This window comes from Carcharhinus amblyrhynchos, chromosome 28, assembly GCF_965287045.1.
Source record: "Carcharhinus amblyrhynchos chromosome 28, sCarAmb.v2.hapA, whole genome shotgun sequence".
NCBI classification, from domain to species: domain Eukaryota; kingdom Metazoa; phylum Chordata; class Chondrichthyes; order Carcharhiniformes; family Carcharhinidae; genus Carcharhinus; species Carcharhinus amblyrhynchos.
The window spans coordinates 29,802,776-29,827,644 of NC_137351.1; the positions used below are offsets into that span (position 1 = coordinate 29,802,776).

Sequence of the window (24,869 nt, forward strand, 5' to 3'; positions counted from 1 at the left end):
GCTTAAAGAAAACACGGGCCAGAATTTTCAGGATGGTGGGGATTGGGTAACAGCCACCTACACTGACTCCAACAAGCTCAATAGCATGTCATGCTCAATAAAGAGTGTTGATTGGTAGAAGGAAGGACCATCACCGGGTCTACATCCCACCTTGGGGAACTCCTGACTGACCGGCAGCTTTCCAGTCATTCCAGGAACAGCGCTGCAGTGGCCAGAAGACGCATTGCAGCTGGGCTGAGTGCAACTCAGTGCTGGGAACTGAAGGCAAAGTTACTGGCAGGGGGCAGGGATCAAAGGGGGAGGCGGGGCATGTATGGAAGGCTTGGGGGTTCACGTGGAAGGAAATCAAGGTTGGGGGTGGGTGATCCGGGGGTCAGTGGGCCCTAAGGGGAGGGCAGCCCCAGTCAGAAGGGGGCTTCTGATGTTCCTTCACCTCCACCACTTTTCACCCAAAATTGAAGTTCGGTTAATTTTGGGTCCCCACCCCAGATATATCATCTGTCCCCCAGCCTCAAGATTGAGACTCTGCAGGGAAAGGCCATTAAGTGGCCATGTCAGGGTCTTAATTGGGGCAAGAGAAAGCAAGGGGACCATAACATAGAGCATAGAACCCTACAGTGCAGAAACAGGCCCTTCGGCCCATCGAGTCTGCACTGAACACAATCCCACCCAGGCCCTACCCCATATCCCTACATATTTCACCCACTAATCCCTCAAACCTCCACGAAGGGGTAATTTCTTAGCATGGCCAATCAACCTAACCCGCACATTTTTGGACTGTGGGAGGAAACCGGAGCACCCGGAGGAAACCCACGCAGACACAAGGAGAATGTGCAAACTCCACACAGACAGTGACCCGAGCCGGGAATTGAACCCAGGGTCCTGGAGCTGTGAAGCAGCAGTGCTAACCACTGTACTACCGTGCCGCTGGATTAAATGGCAGCAAGATTTCGGAGCAGGAATTTCACAGTTCCCACATTGCAGGTGAAGGCTGGGACTGTAGAGTACACCACACTATGCTATGGACATTGGCATTGAGCAATTGAAGATCTTTGAGTATGAGGGACGATTGAGTGTAAAGTGGTAGCTGTGATGATATAGCACCATCGTTGACTGTCTCCTGTATTATTGCCGGACCTAGTACGGACACTGAAGCTCTTCCTGCACAAAGTGGGTTCCATGCAGAATGATTCCGTTCATGCTCGCATCTATAGGCAACCACCATGAAAGGCCTGTGCTACTCACTGCTTAATAGGATCATAAGCTCTGCCTCCTTGGCAGCAGTTCCAGGTTCACAATGTCCCCCCTGATGGTCAATGTTGGGACAACATTTCTTCTGAGTGCCAGAACCCACTTCTGCTTCTCAGAAGTTGCTCTGAGTCTTCAGCACCTCAGCTGCACGGTATTCCCTATCCCTCTCGGAGGTGTTTGTGACACTTTGAGCTTGTCCAAGACATTTTAATGAGACTCAACCTGGCTCGTTTATTGTTCACAAGGTCAGGCAGTGCTTTGACTATTTCATATCTAATCAGAGAATCTATGCTCCAGACTTTAACTACTTTGCAGATTAGTCATGAGGAAACTGTGCTTTCAAAATCAGGTTTCCTTAAAATAAATTGCTATTTAATTTGTTGATAGCTCTCTATAACTCTCGTGATCATTGGGGTTCATCGTGTTTGTGGGTTGGTTAGCTCAGTTGGCTGGTTAGTGATGCAGAGCTGAGGTTCAACTCCTGTACCAGTTGATATTTGTGAAGGCCCCACCTTCTCAACCTTCCATTCTTGCTCGTTGTTGCATTGCATTGGTCCCTCAGCTCCTCCTCCCCCAGTGAAGAAGGATCACCAACGCCTATACTTCCTGAGGAGGCTAAAGAGAGCCAACATGTTCCCCGCAGCTCCTCTCAAACCTTTACCGGAGCACAGTAGAGAGTATCTTGTCGAACTGCATTGCGGTGCAGTTGCTCCATTTCTGACTGGAAAGCTCTACAGCGGGTGGTCAAACCTGCCCAACAGCACCCAGCTACCAGGATATTTATCACAAACGCTGTCTGCGGAGATCTCTCAGCATTGCTAGGAATCCCAGCCACAGACTGTTTGCCCCCTTGGCACCTGGGAGGTGCTACAAGATGCATTCAATCTCATACGATCCAGCTGAGGAAGAGCTTCTTCCCCAGAGCTGTTACCCAACTGAACTCCATCCTTTCACATATTCCCAGATATTGTGCAATATGCATGTACGCACTTAATGACTATTCATATAATTCTATAATGACCACTTGCACTTGATTTTTTCTTTGTATCTTGGGAAAGCCCACTTTTCCTTGTGTTTGTATTTGTGCAGTATACAATGACAATAAAATTGGAAGGGGAAATGGTTGTGGAAAGTTTTGCTGCAATGATTTGCACGGGTTCCAATCACCATTTTCATTGAGAGAATCAAACAGTCCTTTGGCCCATCGAGTCTGTACCGACACGAGAAACACTTGACCACCTACCTACTCCTATTTACTTGGCCTGTGGCCATTGACACGGATAAAGGGCTGGTGATCACTTACTAAGATTAACAAACATCACATTACCTAGAAGCAGGCGATTTTAGCCTGAACTGATCTATAATATTGTTTACCAGCCGCACAAAGCTCCTTCAACCCAGAACGTAAAGGTGATTTGCCTTAAGAGTTTCCTTTTCACGTAACGAGTGCGCAGTTGAAGCAATGTGTGTGTGACTGCAATGATTGATTGCTGATCAGTTTGTTTGGCTTAGAATTGCAGTTGCGTTGTCAAAATGTGAGCAGCGTCACGGAGTTACTAAACGTGTGGGTAAACTTAGTTCAGTGAATAGCTTCGGCGAGCCTTGTGTTACTGTTAGGTTACATATTTCCTTTTGCAAAGATTATATCCCTTGGCTGTCTCTGAGAATTCAGTTTTTCCATCAAACAAAGGTAGGCTGGAGCGCGTCACGAGGCGGAAATGCATCAAGATGTTTAAATAACCTCATCAATTTAAAGGCCAAAGTTCAGGCAGTTTATCAATGTCTTGTGAATTCAGAGATGTATTGTGCCCTCGCAATGAACTCCAGCCTGCCTTTTTTTTCCTGTGCGTGTGTGGAATGTATACACAGTTGGCGTTTGTGGTGGCTGTTTTATTCCACTTTTGGCAAATATTGTTTAATTACCAGCAGGGGGTGTCTTGTTGACACTGATGCATGGCAGCCCTCCTTGTTAAGTCACATGACTTGATCCGGTGGGCAGCGCGGTCATCAATGGAGTCTCACCCACGTAGGAATATGTTATCGGGAGATATACTGCTTTCCCACAATTTTTCCACCCAGGGTTTACAACATACAGTTACATAAGAACATAAGAACATAAGAAATAGGAGCAGGAGTAGGCCATCTAGCCCTTCGAGCCTGCCCCGCCATTCAATAAGATCATGGCTGATCTGTTGTGGCTCAGTTCTTTGGGTTCAGAATGCAGAGTCAGAAAAGTGTTAGGTTTTCATTTCATTGCGTGGCACAGGGAGAAAAAAAATTTGCTATCTAAGGGCGGCATGGGTGGCACAGTGGTTAGCATTGCTGCCTCGCAGCGCCAGGGACCCGGGTTCAATTCCAGCCTCAGGTCACACTGCCTGTGTGGTTTGCACATTCCCCCCATGTCTGTGTGAGTTTCCTCTTGGCTGTTCCAGTTTACTCCCACGCTCCAAAGATGTGCGGGTTAGGTGGATTGGTCATGCTAAATTTCCCCTTAGTGTTGCGGGGGTGGAGGCTAGCAGGGTAAGTACATGGGATTATGGGGATAGGGCTTGGGTGGGATTGATGTCGGTACAGACTTGATGGGCTGAATGGCCTCCTTCTGCACTGTAGGGATTCTGTGATTTATATCATAGGGAAAAAAAATATTTTCTACCTAAAGGAAAACATTGAGCCACTGTAGGGTTTCTGCAAATATTCAAGGAAGTGATTAATGCAGCAGGCACGATTGCACAGAGCATCAAATGGTTTATCAATATCACCCCAATCTTCAGATTCATGACCATCTGGAAATACACTGCCTTTCTCTCTGCAGTTCCAGAAAAATTAAGATGTTAGCTGCTTCAACGTCAAGCCGCACGGCAACTTGAGGATGCGGAGTTTAATTTTGCTCTTTGCTTTGATGCAGTGTTCATAGAAGTGGTGCATGTTTCCTCTCACACATGAACCCTCTGGGGTCTTGCTTACTGTCACCCACTCTGTTCTTCCAACTGTCCCCACGAGCAAAATCCGTGGTCTTTTCCCTGCACCTCCAACCAAAAGGGGAAGAGAAGCCAAAGATGGTGAGAAGTGAACCTAAAAATGGAATCAGAATTTTTTCAGTGCTGGATGAAATCTTCAATTCATTTCCTACCTCTGCCAACAAACGATGTGTTTCTCTTCAAGACCCTTCTCCAATTTAACCTTGAAATCTAAGCAACTTAACTTCTCTAACCTCCCTTAGTAAACAAGAATTGGAAATTGGCCTGCCTCTTGGTAAATAGAGTCTCTCACATTCCAAGGCCTCTTATTTTACTTGTGATTATTTGTTTTTGTAATGAGATGAAGATGGAAGCAAGACTGGGAACACAAACATGAAGATGAGAATCACTCAACTCAACCACACTGCAAACAAAATCATGAGATATATTCCAGTAGTAGTATAGAGACTGTTCATAGATGTGAAATTTGGATTTCTAACCCTTGGCAAATGTTTTTACTTAGAACTTGTAACATAGGCTTTATAGGAGCAATAGGTCCTTTGAGCCTAATTTTGATTTGATTTTATTATTGTTGCATGTATTAATATACAGTGAAAAGTATTGTTTCTGGTGCGCTTTACAGACAAAGCATGCCGTTCATAGAGAAGGAAAGGAGAGAGTGCAGAATGTAGTGTTACAGTCATAGCTAGAACGTAAGAACATAAGAAATAGGAGCAGGAGTAGGCCATCTGGCCCCTCGAGCTTGCCCCGCCATTCAATAAGATCATGGCTGATCTGTCGTGGCTCAGTTCCACATTCCCGCCCTCTCCCCATAACCCTTAATCCCCTCGGTTATCAAAAACCCATCAACCCGCGTCTTAAAAATATTTAGCGAGGCAGCCTCCACCACTTCAACGGGCAGAGAATTCCAGAGATTCACCACCCTTTGAGTGAAGAAGTTCCTCCTCAACTCCGTTCTAAACCGCCCCCCTTTATCTTGAGGCTGTGCCCCCTAGTCCCACTGTCCTTTCTGAGCGGGAAGAGTCTCTCCACCTCTATCCTATCCATCCCATTCATCATCTTATATGTCTCAATGAGACGTCCCCTCATTCTTCTAAACTCTAACGAGTACAAGCCTAGTTTATTCAGCCTCTCCTCATAGCTCTACCCCCTCAACTCCGGCATCAGCCTTGTAAACCTCCTCTGCACTCCCTCCAAGGCCAAAATATCCTTGCGTAAGTGCGGCGACCAAAACTGCACACAGTACTCCAGCTGCGGCCTCACCAGTGCCCTGTACAGCTGCGGCAAGAGTGCTAGGGTGTAGAGAAAGATCAACTTAATGCAAGGTAAGCCCATTCAAAAGTCTGACAGCAGCAGGGAAGAAACTGTTCTTGAGTCGATTGGTACGTGACCTCAGATATTTGTACCTTTTTCCCAAAGGAAGTTGGAAGAGATTATGTGTAGAGTCCTTGATTATGCTGGCTGCTTTGCCAGAGCAGCGGGGAGTGTAGACAGAGTCAATAGATGTGAAACTGGTTTGCGTGATGGACTGGTCTTCATTCATGACCCTTTGTAGTTTCTTGCAGTCTTGGGCAGCACAGGAGTCACACCAAGCTGTGTTGCAAACAGAAAGAGTGCTTTCTACGGTGCGTCAGTAAAAGTTGTTGAGAGTCATAGCAGACGTGCCAAATTTCCTTAACCTCCTGAGAAAGTGAAGGTTTTGGTGGGCTTTTTTAACTGTAGCATCGGCATGGAGGGACAAGGATAGGTTGCTGGTGATCTGGACACCTAGAAACTTGAACCTCTTGACCATTTCACCCTGCCCATTCTTCACAATCATGGCTGATTTGTTTGTGATCACAACTCCACTCCGCACCAACCCCACAACAACCCCCTCTTCATAACCCTTGAATCCCCAGAAATCTGTCTAACACTGCCTCAAACAAATCAATTACTTTATTCAAAGCTCAGTTAGGCGTGAGTTAGAGTGTTTCTCCTGTGTGTTGCGACAACTAAACTGTAAGGCAGCAGCATGTTTCCCCACATCTGCAACTGAAGCTTCCTAGCTCACCGCTACACAACCCACAGGAATGACCTCCAGCTTTTTCCCGGTTTTTCTCTGGGAAAATGGGTCACTGCCACGAGCGGTGCAGCTGAGAGTTCCTGGTCTCAGGAAGCATGGCAGCAATTCCGGATCGGAGCACCAGGCAGCCACATGATGTTGTTCTTTTCATGAATTTATTTTCCTAGTTCAGCCTCATTCCAGGGTTTCCCTGGAATTAAGTTAGTGAGCGGAATATTTCAAATCCTGAATGCGGTCGCCTTTTCTTTATTAAATGAAGGTAAAGTTTCGCCGACTTTCTTCTGAAGGAACCAGAATGCATCAAAAGGCATTCACTGAAAATCTCCAACCTCACCCATGGCTGGGTTTCTTCAGTGCTGCTGATGTGATTAGAGTTTTGGCTGAGCGCCAGATTCTCCATACTCGCTGGCAGCAGGGCGGGTGTGGAGGAGATTGGAGATTGATCAAGAAGGCGAGTGGGATGCTGGCCTTTGTAGTGAGGGGGATAGAATATAAAAGCAGGGAGGTCTTGCTGCAACTGTACAGGGCACTGGTGAGGCCGCAGCTGGAGTACTGTGTGCAGTTTTGTTCGCCGCACTTGCACAAGAATATTTTGGCCTTGGAGGGAGTGCAGAGGAAGTTCACTAGGCTGATACCGGAGATGAGGGGGTTGGACTATGAACAGAGGCTGAATAGACTGGGTCTGTACTCGTTGGAGTTTAGAAGGCTGAGGGGGGATCTTATAGAGACGTATAAGATAATGAAGGGGATGGATAGGGTAGAGGTAGAGAGATTCTTCCCGCTCAGAAAGGACAGCAGGACTAGAGGGCACAGCCTCAAGATAAGGGGGGTGCAGTTTAGAACGGAGTTGAGGAGGAACTTCTTCACTCAAAGGGTGGTGAATCTCTGGAATTCTCTGCCCGTTGAAGTGGTTGAGGCTACCTCGCTAAATATATTTAAGACACGGGTAGATAGGTTTTGATAGACAAGGGAATTAAGGGTTATGGGGAGAAAGCAGGAAAGTGGAACTGATCCACTTCAGATCAGCCATGATCTTCTTGAATGGCGGGGCAGGCTCGAAGGGCTAGATGGCCAACTCCTGCTCCTATTTCTTATGTTCTTAATTGGGTGGGGATTTTCTGGCCCTTCCTGTTGATGGGATTTTCCAGTCCTGCTGAAGGTGACACCGCAAGGCAGGTTCCCCGACAGCGGGATGGGTGAACCACACAAAGCGCCATAGACATCAGAGCGGGCAGCCCAATCCTACCGCTGGCCAATGGTGAATCACCGCCACCGGCTGAAAAGATGCCATCCATTGAATTGGCTGACATTGGATCCCTTTCATTGGGCAACGAATGAGGGAGGGAGTCACATATGACAGTAATCTCCCCTCTAAAGGATTGTTGAAGATGCAGCACTGCCTCATGAAAAGAACACTACTCCAATTCCTTGTATAAGTCAAATCCTGCTCTTCAGTGTTCTGGTTGGTCTGAAAGAATAGAACGTCCCAAGAAGCTTTGCAAATATGGATTAGAAACAAAATGCAGTTATGGTTATTATGTGAGGAGGTTAAACTGCCAGAAAGAAATGGAAATATTTGACCAAGCTCGTTAACAGAAGGATTTTGGCCAGTTCAACCCATTCTCCAGTGAATAATGTTTTGCCTGAATTTATATCCAGCTGAGTTACTGGTTCAACTGAGAGCAATTCAGAGAATGTAGCATCTGATTTGACTATGTTTGCTCAACAAGAGAGGGTCTAACTGTAATTCAGTGGCATTGCCATTGCTGAATCCCCCACTATCAACATCCTGGGGACACCATTGACCAGAGCGGAACTGGATTAGTCATGTTGGCTACAAGAGCAAGTCAGAGGCAGAATCCTACAATGCATAACTCCCCAAAGCTTGTCCACAATCGACAAAGCACAAATCAGGATTGTAGTGGAATAAATCTCCGCTAACACTCAAGAAGCTTGACACCATTCAAGGACAAAGCAGCCCACTTGACTGCTACCCCTTCAAACATTCAGTCCCTCCACCACTAACAAACATTGGTAGCCGTGTGTACTGTCGACAAGATGGTCTACAAGAACTCGACAAGGTTCTTCAGACAGCACCTTCCAAACCCACGACCACCACCATTCCAAAGGATAAGGGCAGCAGACACCTGGGAACACCTGAAGGTTCCCCTCCAAGTCACTCACCATCCTGAATTGGAACTATATCACTGGTCCTTCAATGTTTCTGGGTTAAATTCCTGATACACCCTCTCTAAGAGCGCTGTGAGTGTACCTACACACCACACAGACTGCCGCGGTTCAAGAAGGCAGCTCACTACCACCTTCTCAAAGGCAACCATGGATGGACAATAAATGCTGGCCTAGCCAGCATGTCTTTTTAAAAGTTGGTTAATACAGTCATCTCACTCTAGAGAGTCGAGCACAATCCAACTGACACTCCCGTGTCGCCCTGTCTGAGTTGGTGCTGTCCAGATCACATGTCAAACAGTTGACCCTCTTGGTGGACAGAAGAGATTCTGTGGCTGAATTCGAAAAACGTCCCTGCAAAAACTAGAATCTTGAAAAACAACAGACTTGCTGGTCATTTCTTGAATGCCGCTTCTGAGAACTTGTTGTGGACGTAGGTCCCACTTTTACAAGAGTGACTACCCGTTAAAAGTAATTAATCGGGCGTACAATGCTGTCTTGAAGTTGTGGTAAAGTTGCGAGCTTTTCCTTTCTGTTATGGCGTAGGCTGATTTTATATTCACAGAGACTCACTTGTGCAATGCTAAAGATGTGACCATGTGATGGGTTCTTGTGTGGACAGAGATTAATAAAGGACCCAGTTAATTTACTCAAATAGATAAGTTGCAACCAGGTCACTCGCTCATCCAAAAGAATATAAAAATGGTTTAATTTCTGTGAGGCATCTTGCTAGCTTGCTGTGGAACATAGAACATAGAACATTACAGCGCAGTACAGGCCCTTCGGCCCTCAATGTTGCGCCGACCAGTAGAACCAATCTAATGACCCTCTAACCTAAACTATTCCAATGTTATCCATATGCCTATCCACTGACCATTTGAACGCCCTTAAAGTTGGCGAGTCCACAACTGCTGCAGGCAGGGCATTCCACGCCCTTACTACCCTCTGAGTAAAGAACCTACCTCAGACATCCGCCCTATAATTACCACCCCTTAATTTAAAGCTATGTCCCCTCGTGTTAGCCATCACCATCCGAGGTAAAAGGGTCTCACTGTCCACCCTATCCAATCCTTTGATCATCTTGTATGCCTCAATTAGGTCACCTCGTAACCTCCTTCTCTCATGAAAATAACCTCGAGTCCCTCAGCCTTTCCTCATAAGACCTTAGAGATGGAGGCAGGGAGGGATGAACATCATTACATTGCCTGTGTCGTTCACTGTCAAGTAAGGCTAAAAATGAAGAATGACTGTCTCTTGCCTTAGTTGAAATGACAACAAGACCTTGGGCAGGAATTTTGAAACAATCCAAGGAATTCTGTGATCTAGATTGTCGGTGGAACCAAAACTGTGGCTTTTCAAGTGGAAAGGGTGTCCAAGAATGCAAAAGGCAAAGAGTGTTTCGATGATATTTGGGTCTCAATTTGGGATTAAGCGTGATATTTTATCGTGGCAATGAAGGTCTTGCCCGTTGCTGGAGAACTGGTGAGAGCCCCGTGATACCTCTTTTAAGGAAGGCCTGTTGAATAAAATGCCACTCAGGCACTTAACTAGACGACATTATGCCTTCCCCTCGTCAAAGACCCTGGGGGCAGAAGTCTTGCCACCAAGAGCTGTTGGCCGATCAGAAGCTGGCAGCTCTGTTGAATGGCTATGCTAGCAGGGAGGCACGGTGGTACAGCGGGTAGCACTCTGCCTCTCAGCGCAAGGGACCTGGGTTCAATTCCGGCCTGGGCTGCCTGTTTGTACGGAGTTTCTCCCCGTGTCGGTGTGGGGGGTGCTCCAATTTCCTCTCACAGTCCAAAGATCTGTAGGTTAGATGGATTAGCCCCACCAGGAACATAAAAAGGGTTTAATTAATTGTTTAATGGTTACGGGGATAGGGTGGGGGAAGAGGGCCTGGGTAAGGTACTCTGTCAGCGAGTCAGTGTAGAACTGAAGGACTGAACGGCTTCCTTCTGCACTGTAGGGATTCTATGAGACAGTTACTGCTGCCAGGATGACACCCATCCAAGGTCTGGTGTTATCTTGGGATCCCAGGCCACAGATGAGTGGTAGTGGGAAGGCCTCACCGCGTGAATGTCCAGTGGGAAGGAATGATGGTTATCAAGGGCAGGGGGATGAGGTTCTCAGGTAGTTCCCCTTCCCAATGTCAAGTTCCTTGTTCAGGCATTGAGGGCCTTTTAAAGAGGACACTCCCTCAGCAACCCTGCACAATTTTAATTGTCCTACATCCCACATGGTAAGTCTCCAGTATTACCACTACTAGGTTAATACCAGCAGTGAATGAATGAGACCCTTTTTAAGCAGATATTAATAGAATTTTGTTGAAAAGTGTCAGATTAATAATAATATTAGAAGTATTAATATTGCGATGATTGACTTATCAGATATTGTGTAGAATATTTCCTTCAAGCTCACAATATGCTACTTCCAATTAGATAATTCTCCTACAAATGCTTTTATCATTAATCTTCATAATTATTCTTGTCATATTATCAGCATTCTTGTTGGATTGGGTTTGATTGAAAGTAGTACACTATCTTGGGCTTCTTAAGTTGCGGGTTGGATTTCCTTCTTGCATATACAGCGCACTAAATCATCGTTAAAACCTTTGCCAATTGTTATTTTTAAACCAGTTACGAGAATGCATAATTTGTATGCTTGCTTAAAATTGGGATTCGTACAAGTTTCCTAAAGCTACGGCACCACCAGTGACCCATCTCAAAGAAACAGTCAGATAACTGCTTAACCAGATGATCATTTTGTCTGTATAAGATGTGCGTACCACCCCAATCCGCGTGTAGTTTTTTTTTTAAAAAAAAAATTCATTCATGGGACATGGGCAACACTGGCTGGCCAGCATTTATTGCCCATCCCTAGTTGCCCTTGAGAAGGTGGTGGTTCACATATCTTCTTATAGAAATGTGTGGAGAGCAGAGACATTTCTCAGATGTGCAGCATTCTAGACCCTTTACAGGGAACGATCAAATTATCTGGTACTGTCACAGAACATTATTTGGTAGATCTTAAGCTCCAAGAAATCAAGCAGTTAACATGCCACATCAGAGCAAGTAAACAATAAATGATTTTGGATACTAAGTTGATTCCCTGCGTGGAGTAGAACATGGGAACTCCCCATGTTTAAAAATTAGGCGTCTCCCAGTTAAGACAGAGACGAGGGGGCTTCTTCCCTCTCAGGGGGCCCTCAGACCTTTACAGGCAGCACAGCGGTTAGCATTGCTGCCTGACAGCGCCAGGGACTTGTGTTCAATTCCAGCCTCGGGTGATTGTGTGGAGTTTGTACATTCTCCCCGTTATCTGCGTGGGTTTCCTCCCGCAGCCCAAAGATGTGGGTTTAGGTTGATTGGCCATGCTAAGTTGCCTCTTAGTGTCATGGGGATTAGCAGGATACATACATGGGGTTACGGGGCTAGGGTGGGATTGTCGTCAATGCAGGCTCAATGGATTGAATGGCCTCCAACCAACCCCCCTGCCCCGTCCCTCAGTGTACACGAACAGGCATTGGAGTGTGGCGACCAGGGGATTTCCACAGTAACTTAATTGCATTGTTAATGTAAGCCTACTTGTCACTAATAAATAAGCTTCAAGTACGTCCCATCAGTAACTCTGCTGGCATAACCCCTGTGGTCACATTTGGGGGTGGTGTAATGTGACCATAGAAAACTGGCTACACATAAAAACAGGGCCCTGTCCACCTGTTTTTTCACTGATGACTTCAATGTTTGTGCCACTCAAAGTGCCAGTCCACTTGATGCCAGGCGGTAAGGTACTGAACCTACAGGATAAATGCCATTGGACTTGAGAAATTTTTGGAATTCTTCCACCATGTGCCATTGTCCGACACAACCACTTCTGGAATGTTATGGATGACAAATATCTTCCTTAACGTGTCAATGGTGGCTGTTGTGGACTTCATCAACTGGGGGAGTCACAGTAGGATGAAGTCTGGGGAGCTCTGCTTTAAAGAATAACTTTGAGAAGGATCTGCACACAGACTGGGCTCGAATTGTCTATCGTCCCAAAACCTGTCGTTCTATAATGCTACATCTTTCAAAAGCAGTGTTTTCTGCCAATATTGCATTTTTACTCTGTGTGTGTGTGTGTGTGTGTGTGTGTGTGTGTGTGTGTGTGTGTGTGTGTGTGTGTGTGGACACAGTTTCAGCCCAGCATACTTTGTTTATTTATGTACCATTAAATCACTTTCCTGGTGCACCTCAACCTTACAGCAGATTTGCAATTTGGGCCTTGGCCCACTGACTAGGCTCCTCAGTATTAGATTCAGCTTTTGTGTTGTAACCTTCCACAGCGTCAGTTCGTGGCTGCCATATCGCTGATTTCTGGGTGTAGTAAAAACACGCGGTCAAGTACAGCGTCCAGTATCTTTGATCTTTCTCACGTTCATGTTTCGTTTCTGTCTGTGCTTAAGGAGTGTCCCCCGGAGGCGGGTGACTTCAGACATCAGCAGTGCTCCGCGCACAATGATGTGAAATACCAGGGTCAGTATTACGAGTGGATTCCTCTCTACAATGACCATGAAGCTCCGTGTGCGCTGAAGTGTAAGGCCCGAGGGACGTCACTGATTGTGGAGTTATCGCCAAAGGTGCTGGATGGTACCCGATGCAACACAGAATCTCTGAACATGTGCATCAGCGGGATTTGCCAGGTAACTTACGTACCCTTCTCTATTCACCCCTGGTGAATCTGTGTTTCAAAGTAAATCTTTATTGGAGTCAGTCTGTGCATTACTGTGCATTACAAATAAAATATTCATTATTAATAACTGTGGCGCAATGGTTAGCACTGCTGCCTCACAGCGGCAGGGACCCAGCCTTGACTGCCTGTGTGGAGTTTGCATGTTGTCCCTGTCTCTGCGTGGGTTTTCTCCAGAATTCTCAGTCCAAAGCAGATTAGGTTGATTGGCTATGCCAAATTGCTCCTTAGTATCAGGGTAAATACGTAGGGTTATGGGGATAGGGCTGGGGTGGGATTGTCGGTGCGGGGTCGATGGGCTGAATGGTCTCTTTTTGCGCTGTAGGGATTGTGTCATCCTATGAGCATGTTTCCTGAACCTTTGGCCATTTGACTGCCAAGAAGGTCTTTATCTTGCAATTTTTATCCAAACATCCAATGGACGTGAAACAATGAAGGAAAAGATGGATGTTGCTTTCAAAAGCGTTAACCTAGAAAAAAATTAGTGATTAACCTATAATTTCTGATTTAATTCATTCATGTCTCAAACCATTATAGAATTATTTCCTGTTCCTCAATGCAATTTTCTTCCATTTCTCCAGAGTTGGTAAGATAGTTTGCTCATAATTTTGAGGTCACTAATGCCACCTCATCGTAAGAACCTGAGAAGTGGGAATGGGGTTGGCCATTCATTCTTTCCAGCCTGCACTGCTGTTCAATAAGATCACGGCTGATCTTTTACCTCACATCCACCGTCCCTCACTATCCTCTCAGCTCCTTTACAGAACCACAATCTATGTCTTGAATGTGCCCGATGACTGAGCATCTTCTGGGATAGAAAAATCCAGAACATTCACAATCCTTATCTCAGTCTAATGGCGATCCTTAATTCTGAGAGTGTGGACCCCCAACTCGATGCGCCCCAGCTTGGAGAAACATTCTTCCCACATCAAGTTTGTGGAGCCCCTTCAGAATTTTTAGTGAGATCACCTTTCATCCTTGTACGACAGAATTTTCTAAAAAAAAATAAACGTCTGGAGGAGGGAACCGAGTGTATGGTGTCGAAATTTGCTGATGACACCAAGATTGGTGGAACGGCAAATTGTGCGGAGGGTGTGGAGAGTCTGCAGAAGGATCCAGATAGGCTGGGCGAATGGGCCAGGAAATGGCAAATGGAATTTAATGTTGGCAAGTGCGAGGTGGTCCACTTTGGCAGGAATAATGGTAGGAAGGACTGTTACTTACGGGGCGAAAAACTGCAGCAGGCGACAGTGCAGAGGGACCTTGGGGTCCTTGTGCATGAGTCGCAAAAACCCAGCCTGCAGGTGCAGCAGGTGGTCAGGAAGGCGAATGGGATGCTGGCCTTCGTAGCGAGGGGGATTGAATATAAAAGTAGGGAGGTCTTGCTGCGGCTGTATAGGGCATTGGTGAGGCCGCAGCTGGAGTACTGTGTGCAGTTTTGGTCGCCGTACTTACGCAAGGACATTTTGGCCTTGGAGGGAGTGCAGAGGAGGTTTACTAGGCTGATACATAAGAACATAAGAACATAAGAAATAGGAGCAGGAGTAGGCCAACTAGCCCTTTGAGCCTGCCCTGCCATTCAATAAGATCATGGCTGATCTGTCGTGGCTCAGTTCCACATTCCCGCCCTCTCACCATAACCCTTAATCCCCTCTCATCAAAAACCCATCAACCCGCGTCTTAAAAATATTTAGCGAGGTAGCCTCCACCACTTCAACGGGCAGAGAATTCCAGAGATTCACCACCCTTTGAGTGAAGAAGTTCCTCCTCAACTCCGTTCTAAACCGCCCCCCCTTTATCTTGAGGCTGTGCCCCCTAGTCCTACTATCCTTTCTGAGCGGGAAGAGTCTCTCCACCTCTATCCTATCCATCCCATTCATCATCTTATACGTCTCAATGAGATCTCCCCTCATTCTTCTAAACTCTAACGAGTACAAGCCTAATTTATTCAGCCTCTCCTCATAGCTCAACCCCCTCAACTCCGGCATCAGCCTAGTAAACCTCCTCTGCACTCCCTCCAAGGCCAAAATATCCTTGCGTAAGTACGGCGCCCAAAACTGCACACAGTACTCCAGCTGCGGCCTCACCAATGCCCTTTACAGCCGCAGCAAGACCTCCCTACTTTTATATTCAATCCCCCTCGCGATGAAGGCCAGCATCCCATTCGCCTTCCTGACCACCTGCTGCACCTGCAGGCTGGGTTTTTGCGACTCATGCACAAGGACCCCAAGGTCCCTCTGCACCGTCGCCTGCTGCAATTTTTCTCCACGTAAGTAATAACCCTTCCTACCATTATTCCTACCAAAGTGGACCACCTCGCACTTGCCAACATTAAATTCCATTTGCCATTTCCTGGCCCATTCGCTCAGCCTATCTAGATCCTTCTGTAGACTCTCACCACCCTCCGCACAATTTGCCTTTCCACCAATTTTGGTGTCATCAGCAAATTTCGACACCATACACTCGGTTCCCTCCTCCAGATCATCTATATAAATGGTAAATAGCTGAGGCCCCAGCACCGACCCCTGGGGCACTCCACTAGTCACCATCCGCCAATCCAAATAGCACCCATTGACCCCCACTCTCTGCCTCCTATTTGACAACCAGTCCTCTATCCATGCTAACACCTTACCCCCAACTCCATGCCCCCTGACCTTCTGCAATAACCTCTTGTGAGGTCCCTTGTCAAACACCTTCTGAAAATCAAGAAAGACCACATCCACCGGCTCTCCTCTATCCACCGCCCTAGACACATCCTCATAGAACTCCAGTAAATTTGTCAGACACGACTTCCCTTTAACGAAACCGTGCTGCGTCTGCTCTATCAAGCAGTTCCCCTCAAGATGCCTCGCTATTTCCTCCTTGATGACGGATTCTAACATTTTGCCTACAACAGACGTTAAACCAACAGGCCTATAATTCCCTGCCTTTTGCCTGGCACCCTTCTTAAACAACGGCGTAACATTAGCCGTTTTCCAATTTTCCGGCACTTCCCCGGAATCCAGCGACGTCTGGAAAATAACCACCAAGGCATCCACTATCACCTCTGCCATTTCTTTCAGAACCCTCGGATGCATTCCATCCGGTCCTGGGGACTTGTCCACAATCAGCCCCTCCAGTCTGTCGAGCACCGCCTTTCTAGTAACAGTAATGTCATTAAGACCCTCCAGTCCTACCACCTTTCCATCTCTAACATCCGGCAAATTATTCACGTCCTCCTCCGTGAAGAGTTGAGTTGATACCGGAGTTGAGGGGGTTGAGCTATGAGGAGAGGCTGAATAAACTAGGCTTGTACTCGTTAGAGTTTAGAAGAATGAGGGGAGATCTCATTGAGACGTATAAGATGATGAATGGGATGGATAGGATAGAGGTGGAGAGGCTCTTCCCGTTCAGAAAGGACAGTAGGACTAGGGGGCACCGCCTCAAGATAAAGGGGGGGCGGTTTAGAACGGAGTTGAGGAGGAACTTCTTCACTCAAAGGCTGGTGAATCTCTGGAATTCTCTGCCCATTGAAGTGGTGGAGGCTACCTCGCTAAATATTTTTAAGACGCGGGTTGATGGGTTTTTGATAAGAGAGGGGATTAAGGGTTATGGGGAGAGGGCGGGAAAGTGGAACTGAGCCACGACAGATCAGCCATGATCTTATTGAATGGCAGGGCAGGCTCGAAGGGCTGGATGGCCTACTCCTGCTCCTATTTCTTATGTTCTTATGTTCTTATAACGGCGATAATACCGGAGCGATCCGCGATGGTTGTTGGCCGCACTCCGCACTGCATTCATCCTACACTCGGTGAAATTTTACCATCCCCCCCACCACGGAGATTGTAGTAGATGGGGCACGGACCATGCAAAAGTCCATTGAGTTTGGACGGGATTTTCCAGCTTTGGGGCAAGTGCGGCTGGAAATTCCTGCCCTCAGTCACTTTTTGGGAGTGGCACACTGGTACTGGGGTGGGGGTTGCTGGACCTAAACAAGCCAGTGAGCCTGGCTACAAAATGCAAATGCACCATTTTGGAAAGACGCTTCAATCTCTCAGTGCAGCAGCAGACCCCACTCCTCTGTGGACATCAGCAAATCCCCATCTGTGGCGGTATGTTACACCACCCCCTCCCCAACATGGGCACTGGGGCCTTTCCAATAGGCCCTTCTGCCTGATCCCTGACATAGACCCCCCCCTGTATAAATACCCCCCTTCATTATCCAAACCTGCATGACCCTTCCCCTCGCAATCCCCAGCACAGCACCCCCATTACTGCCCCCCCACATCAGAGACCATGCTTAAGCCACACACCTAGCTGGCACTGCAGGGTGTCTGGTGGGCAATGCCACTTACGCACTGCCTGATGTCTGTGTGCAAGACCGCAAAAAACTGCAAAGGATCATGAACCAAGCCCAGTGCATCACACTAACCAGCCTCCCATCCATTGACTTCATCTACACTTACCACTGCCTCGGAAAAGCAGCTGGATAATCTAGGACCCCACGCACCCCGGACATTCTCTCTTCCATCTTCTTCCTTGGGGAAAAAGATACAAAAGTCCATGGACACGTACTGACCGACTCAAGAATAGTTTCTTCCCTGCTGCCATCAGATTTTTGAACGGATCTACCTGATATTAAGTTGGTCTTTCTCTACTGCCTGTAACACTACATTCTGCACTCTCCTTCTCTATGAACGGTATGCTTTGTCTGTACAGTGCACAAGAAACGGTACTTTTCACTATATCCCAATACACGTGAAAATAATAAATCAGGTCAAGTGTTGGGCACTGTCCATACCTCTGACCACCTTGACCTTTAATGGCCTCTGAGCCCGCCTTCTCCCCCCTCCTCCTCACTCTCTCTTTCCCTGCCCCCCCCACCCCTTCTGGTGTGACCATTCCACCTAGTTTTTGCGAATGGAGACCAAGTGTGATTCTCTCATTCTTGCTCAGTGCCCAAAGGTCAGAAGATCCTGGGAGCTGGGAGAATCCTGTGTCGAACTGGCTAAGCATATTTAAATGCTACTTTAAACATGCCGGTCGAGTTCACGCCCTTTCTGGACATGATCCGGTTTTGCGATCAGGACGATTGCAAACTGTTAGGCACTGGGCTCAAAATCAATTTTTCAACCTGCAATCTATTTTTTGGGATTGGCGCGATGCGTGGCAAGGTCGGAAAATCTCCCCTGCAAACTCTATGGAAGATTGGTCTCGTCTACTCAAATGTCACAGTCAGGGTAACTCCCTCATCCGAGGAGTCAGAATAAATCAGCGTTAATTGTCCATAAAAGATGATGTATTGGACAGGCGAAGGGTGTAGTGATTGCATTGCCTTTGCCTAGTGGTGGGAAGCAAGTGACCCAGGCCTTTTTTTTAAGGGGAACTGTTCCATGAAGGTAAACTGAAAGACCATTCTTAAGAGAAGTTTATTCTGGACAAAGTACCAGCAACCACTGGCCCACATTTTTGGCATTGGTTATTAAAATATGGATTTGTTGGCTTGGACGTCGCTCAGCCTTAGTGTTGGACACGAGACAAATTATTATTGTGTGGCATTCTAACAAAGTTGTATTCACATCTACTCAGTTTCTCCTTAAATGACTTCACCTAATTCATACCTCACCCGCTGGATCTTATTTCAGTCATTCCAGGAACCCCCCCCCTGGCATTGCAACCTCCGCCTCCCCAAAAAGCAGAGCTTTATGCTCCGTTCCACTCAATAGCAATTGTCACCTCCACTCACCATCAAGTCTTCCCGATCTCTTAATGACATGCATTTTGCAGTTGTTCGCTCTTGGAGGGTGACAGCCCGAGCTCCAGTCCTCTTGCAGAACAGCAGCTGCGACGCTGCACCTCTCCATGCCCCTCGATAAAACTTGTTGCTTCGCGTTCTGCAAAAGACACAGGGGTCAGTTTTCCACTTGCAAGATCCTGGCACGGAGCATTGTCCACTGGGAGCTCGCAGCAGTAAATCGTGTAGACAACCCATGATTTTTACATCCATTTAAAATTATTGGAAAGAAAATTGTGGGCCGTGTTTGCACAATTTCCTGATCTGCAATCCCCGGCGGTTCCACACCAGAAACGTGCAAATGGAAAATTTACTCCGTTTCTTCATGCCTTTTCACGGGTTTAATCTCGGGGTACACAATCTTACCTCTGATATCTCCACCCCTACGCCTTTATTTTATCAATATTCTTGGCCTCACTGTATTTACTAACCTGTAGTTTCCCCTTTTGTGCCAAATTTTTTTTTCACCCTCAGTAACTATTTACTCTCTGTACAACCCATCTCGATTCCAGATTTAAGTACTGCATCCTCTCCAAAATGAGTCTTTAAGCATCTCACTTGTGCCTCTCAGAAACGCCAGCAATCCTTCGGGGATTTCTACTCTTCAATCTCTTCCTCTCTCACTTATTCTCCATGACAACTTTTCCGATGTCTCATTTTCTATTTTTATCAATATTAATATCTTGCTTTAAAAAAAAGCCAGCGTTCACCTCAATGATTTTCCAGTCTCTTTTGCCAACGTGAACCATTTCATTCTTCAATCTGTGGGTGAGATTCTCCAGCCGTGCTCGCTCCAAAGCTGGAAAATCCCCAAGGTCAATGGACTTTTGTGTGGTCCATACCCTGCCCACTATGATTCCCGGGATGGGGGAATTTCCCCCTATATCTCCACTGGACTAAAATCAAAAAACATCACATCGCTTCCTCTTTTTCTTTCCCAAGGGGGCCCAAAGCTGCAAACTCTGGAATTCCCTCAGCATCTCCTTGGCCTACAATCTTCAGTGCTCACAAACCAAAACATGACCTCAGCTAATCACTGCTTCGTGACTCATCTCTGGGGCCTTGCGCAATGACTCTTCGTCCTGCAGCTTGGCTTTTTGTTTAGAACAAACACAATTTTTCTTGGGTTTGTTTATTGATCAGAGCCACACGCGTGCAATGAGCGTATAAAATCGAATGCTGGAAAACGGAAAATGCCAGATAAACCCAGCGGGTCTGGCAACATCTGTGGACAGAAAAACAGAGTCAACGTTTCGAGTCGATATGAACTTGCTGCAAAACTGTTCTGTCGAAGGGTGAGATGAGAACAGTGGGCGAGGCTTTCTGGCCACACTCGCCCTGAGACTGGAAAATCCTGCCCGAGGTCAACAGACCTTTGCATGGTCCTGTCCCACTCGATTCCTGTGGCGGCGGGATGGGAAAACTCGGCACGTGAACTCTGTTTCTCTCTCCACAGAAGCTGCCCAGACCCGGTGAGTTTATCCAGCACTTTCTGTTTTTATTACACAGGCCCCGGCAGATTTTGCCAGGGTTATCCAATTAATCTCACTTTCCTATGTTTCCTCATCGCACCGAACATTTCTCCTTTTCTGGTATTTATCTAATTGCCTTTCGAACGTTATTATCATATCTGCTTTCTCCATCCTCTAAGGGAGAACATTCCAGATCATAACCCACTCCTGCTCCAATATTCCTAACTCATCATGCAAAAGAAAATCTTGATTCCCTCCTGGTCCCTGTCTTAAAGGATTAGCCTCAAAGGAGCACCCTTTTGGTTACACTTCAGGTAATAAAGGAAAAGATATTGGCCGGAATTTTACCGTCCCTGCCCGCCACGGGAATGGGAGCGGGTCAGGGACGGATCATGGAAAGCTCTGGGATTTTACAGTTTTGAGGCCATAAAATCCCACCTATTTCTTTTCCGTTTTGGCCTTCGCCTTGTCGCAAGACCTTTTTAAAAATATCAAACAACAGTTAGTGCTATTCAACCCATGTAACATTATAAAGCAAAGACAGTGTATTTAGACAGGAAGCTCTTCCCTAACCTCAAAATTAAACTCTGCAGAGCTTGGGGCTTGATAAACGGAGTGTGGCGTAAATCTTAACCTTTACTGTCCTCCCTTCGAAGGTATTTATCTTACTCGGTGAAGCTATGGATAAGAGATAAAGGATCGCTGATTTATCGACAGAAATAGGAGAGACATTTTTCACATAGTCCTCACTGTTTTGCGCTTTATTGCTGGCTATCAGTTTGCAATTATGGAATGCACTCAGCAAGGTTGTTCCTCAGTGTCCTATTTAGTTTCGATTCAGCCTGCATTTGGGTAAATGTTCTTCAGGGCAGCTAAATGGCCTTATTCAGCTGTAATTCACAGGACACAAGATCAGTCTTTTGTTCAACACTGCCACTGACCCAAATAATTCAGCAACTGACAACTGGCAGTTGAATTATAAATAGTAACTTAATTCTGCGATTGTTAACTTCATCGCTGAAGGGGAATATTTCAGTTGAATGGCAGAGTGCATTTATGTGTGGGAACTGTTGGATAGGAATGTACAGTTCTCTCCAGATCTTAGTCCCTCTCATTCCCAGGCATTTTACATTTTCCCGCGGTGACATTAAACAGACATTTTTTAACCGTCCCAGGCAGAGTACAAGAGACAAATGGCATTGTTCTGTGATACATCAATACTTTAAACGCTGGAAGAATGGAGCGCCTGTTGTAAAATGTTGCACAGGATGAAGAAACTGAAAAGCTTAGGATTTGGGGAAGGAAGTATGCTTTTAAAAATCACTTCTAAGCCAGTGTGTCTCAGGAATTTTATTTTTAAAGATGATTGATATACATTTTCAACATCACCACCTGGAGGTTCTCCGCCACGTCACTCACCATCCTGACTTGAAAATATATTGCCGTTCCCTCACTGTTGCTGGGTCAAGATCCTGGAACTCGCTCCCTAACAGCACTGTGGATGTACCCACACCACAGGGACTTCAATGGTTCAAAAAGACAGCTCATCAACACCTTCTTAAGGGTGACCAGTAATTGGCCATGAATGCTGGACTAACCACTGTTACCCAGATTCTGTGAATGAATTTTTTAAAAGCTGCAGTGGCCAAAATACTTAAGGAAGCCATTTGGCTGCAAGTAAGTCTGAATTTAGCTTGTATTGCTCGCAAAACACTTGCAACGGGAGTCTCAGACAGGCAGGCAATGCTGATTTTAGTCTGTGCCCAACTTTCTGTCAGTGCTTCTGATCATGTCACCTGGTCGCCTGACTACCTGCCTGACGTCACATCCTGTCTTTCCAATCTATTCTTCAACTGATCATCAAAACTAAAGAAAAATGCTAAGCTGTCACAAGGAATTTGGGCACTGGCTCTGTTTCTCTAAATGCATGGTGTGGAGATGCCGGCGTTGGACTGGGGTAAACACAGTAAGAAGTCTCACCACACCAGGTTAAAGCCCAACAGGTTTATTTGATAGTAAACTCACAAGCTTTCGGGGTTTGCCCTTCGTCAGGTGAATGGAGACTCGCATTCTAATCAGTAATCTGTAAACTGTCTGTGCTGTTATATGCTCTGTCTGAGGCCAGAACTCTCCATTCACCTGACAGAGGGGCAAACCCCAAAAGCTTGTGAGTTTACTATCAAATTAATCGGTGGGACTTTAACCTGGTGTTGTCAGACTTCTTACTGTCTCTAAATGCAAACAGCTAGGGCAAAGCAATGACTGCTGGATTCAGTATAGAAGCCCTGTCAACCTCATGCACCCATACAATCAGGTATCCTGCTCCAACCCCTCCAATGTCATTCTATGTGGACCCCCTGCTGCTGTCAGACGTTTGAATGGACCTACCTCATATTAAGTTGATCTTTCCCTACACCCCGGTTATGACTGTAACACGACATTCTGCACTCTCTCCCTCCCTTCTCTGTGAACAGTATGCTTTGTCTGTATAGCACACAAGAAACAATACTTTTCACTATATATACTATACACTATATATATGTATGCTAATACATGTGACAGTAATAAATCAAATCAAACCTCATCCACACTCTGGCTTACAATCCCTCAGGCCTCTGCTCTCCGAATCCCCCCTTCCCCCTGCCCCATATACAATGTTTAAATATGCATAGTACCTGAAACAAAGAGAACTGAACCACAGCGGAATGGTAGGATTCAAATGCTGAAAAATAAGGGTAAACAAATATTGGACTGAAATTGTGAAAAAAGTGAAAATAAAGATTCGGGTTTTTTTAGATTATAAAATTCCATGGAGAACACGGAAAAAGAGAATCCGAGTTCATTCTATCAAAGAAGTGAGAGAACAATCTTTTCAGAAGGAAGCGGATAAGCCCATGGGATCTGATCATAGACACCCGGACTGTCGATTATAGGAAGGTGCAACTCAAGGAGAACAAAAAGCAAAACCAACTGGTGACACCCACATTGCCAGAGACACTACAACACTACCTCCAAACCGAGGAAAGTTTGCCCGAAACAACTGAGTCTGATCCCCCTCCAAATGTGAAAGTAACATGGTCTGGAAGAATTGCGAAGCTTCCAATTCACAAAGTAGTGGGGGAAGGGTGGTGTGGAGAAAGGGTAGCATGTAAGGCAGATTGTTTAGTAAATATGTGTTGGGTGAAGACTTGAAGGGGGAGGTGGAGTCTCAGGGTGTCCGGCAGAGCAAGAGTTAATGTGTGACTGGGGTGTATCACCAGCGGTGTTCTTAGCTAGACATGGGGAAAAGGAAATGCCAGAGGTGCCCTCCTATGTCCCAGAGTGTGGGTGTTCATATTTTTCAGCTTCTGCAGCATGAGCTCTGTCGTGTGGAGTTCCTGGTCTGCAATGAATGGACGTCTGCCCGGATACCCTTCAAATATAGTGCAAGGATCTTTGCTGCCATGACTCTTGTCCACCCCATCACAAGATTCACCAACCTCCTCACTAAGACACAACTAATGAGCCAAAAAGCAGAAGATTGTGTGTGTTCATCCGCCCAGCGGGGACCACACCAACATTTCCATCTGCCACTGGGGCAAAACCAATTGGTGAGGAGGTTGGTGAATCTTGTGATGGGGTGGATAGGAGAAATGGGAGCAAAGATCCAGAATGGAAAATTCCACCCACAGAATTGTTACAGTGCCGAAGGAAGCCGTTTGGTCCATTGTGTCTGCACTGGCTCTCCAGTTAGGCATTTCAGAGTGCCATTCACCCGCCTTCTCCCTGTCCGTTCTTCCTTTTCACGTAACAACCTGATTTTCTTTGGATGCTTCAATTGAACCCGACTCCACAAAATCTTAGGCAAGTCCTAACCACTCACTGCGTGTAAAGATTTCTCATCATTTTGCCTCTTTCATTAATTACTTTAAATGTGTGTCCTCTGATTCTTAATCCTTTCACAAGTAGGAACAGTTTCTCCCTATCTACTCTTCCGGACTCCTCTTAATTTCAAATTTCCACTCAGCCTTCTTTTCTCTAGGAAAGATAGTCCTAACTTCCCCAATCTCTCTCGATAACTGAGATTCCTCACCCAGAATGATTCTTGTCAATCTTTTCTGAACCCTCTCCAATGCCTTCACAGCTTTCGTAAAGTGCTGTTTCCAAAACTGGACGCACTATACCAGTTGAGGTCAAATTGGTGACTTATTCCCACTCTTTGCCCTTGTACTTCATGCCCCTATTAATAAAACACAGCGTACTATACGCTTTATTAATCAGGCTCTCAACCTCATCCTGCCACCTTCAATAACTTATGCACACATACACCCAATCCCTCTGCACTTCCTTTAAAGTTGTGTCCCCTGTTTCATTTTGTCTCTCCAAGTTTTTTCTATCAAAATGAATCACTTCACATGTTTTGTCTTTAGTTTGAA

General features: G+C 46.2%; 1 protein-coding gene across 1 annotated transcript in view; it reads left to right on the forward strand.

Moving 5' to 3' along the window:
* adamtsl3 (ADAMTS-like 3) overlaps positions 1 to 24,869 on the forward strand; it is a 548,277-nt gene that overhangs the window by 264,368 nt on the left and 259,040 nt on the right. The window contains exon 6 of the mRNA XM_080214139.1: positions 12,926 to 13,162. Coding sequence (XP_080070265.1) covers positions 12,926 to 13,162 — 237 coding nt within the window. The remainder of the gene's footprint in view (positions 1 to 12,925; positions 13,163 to 24,869) is intronic.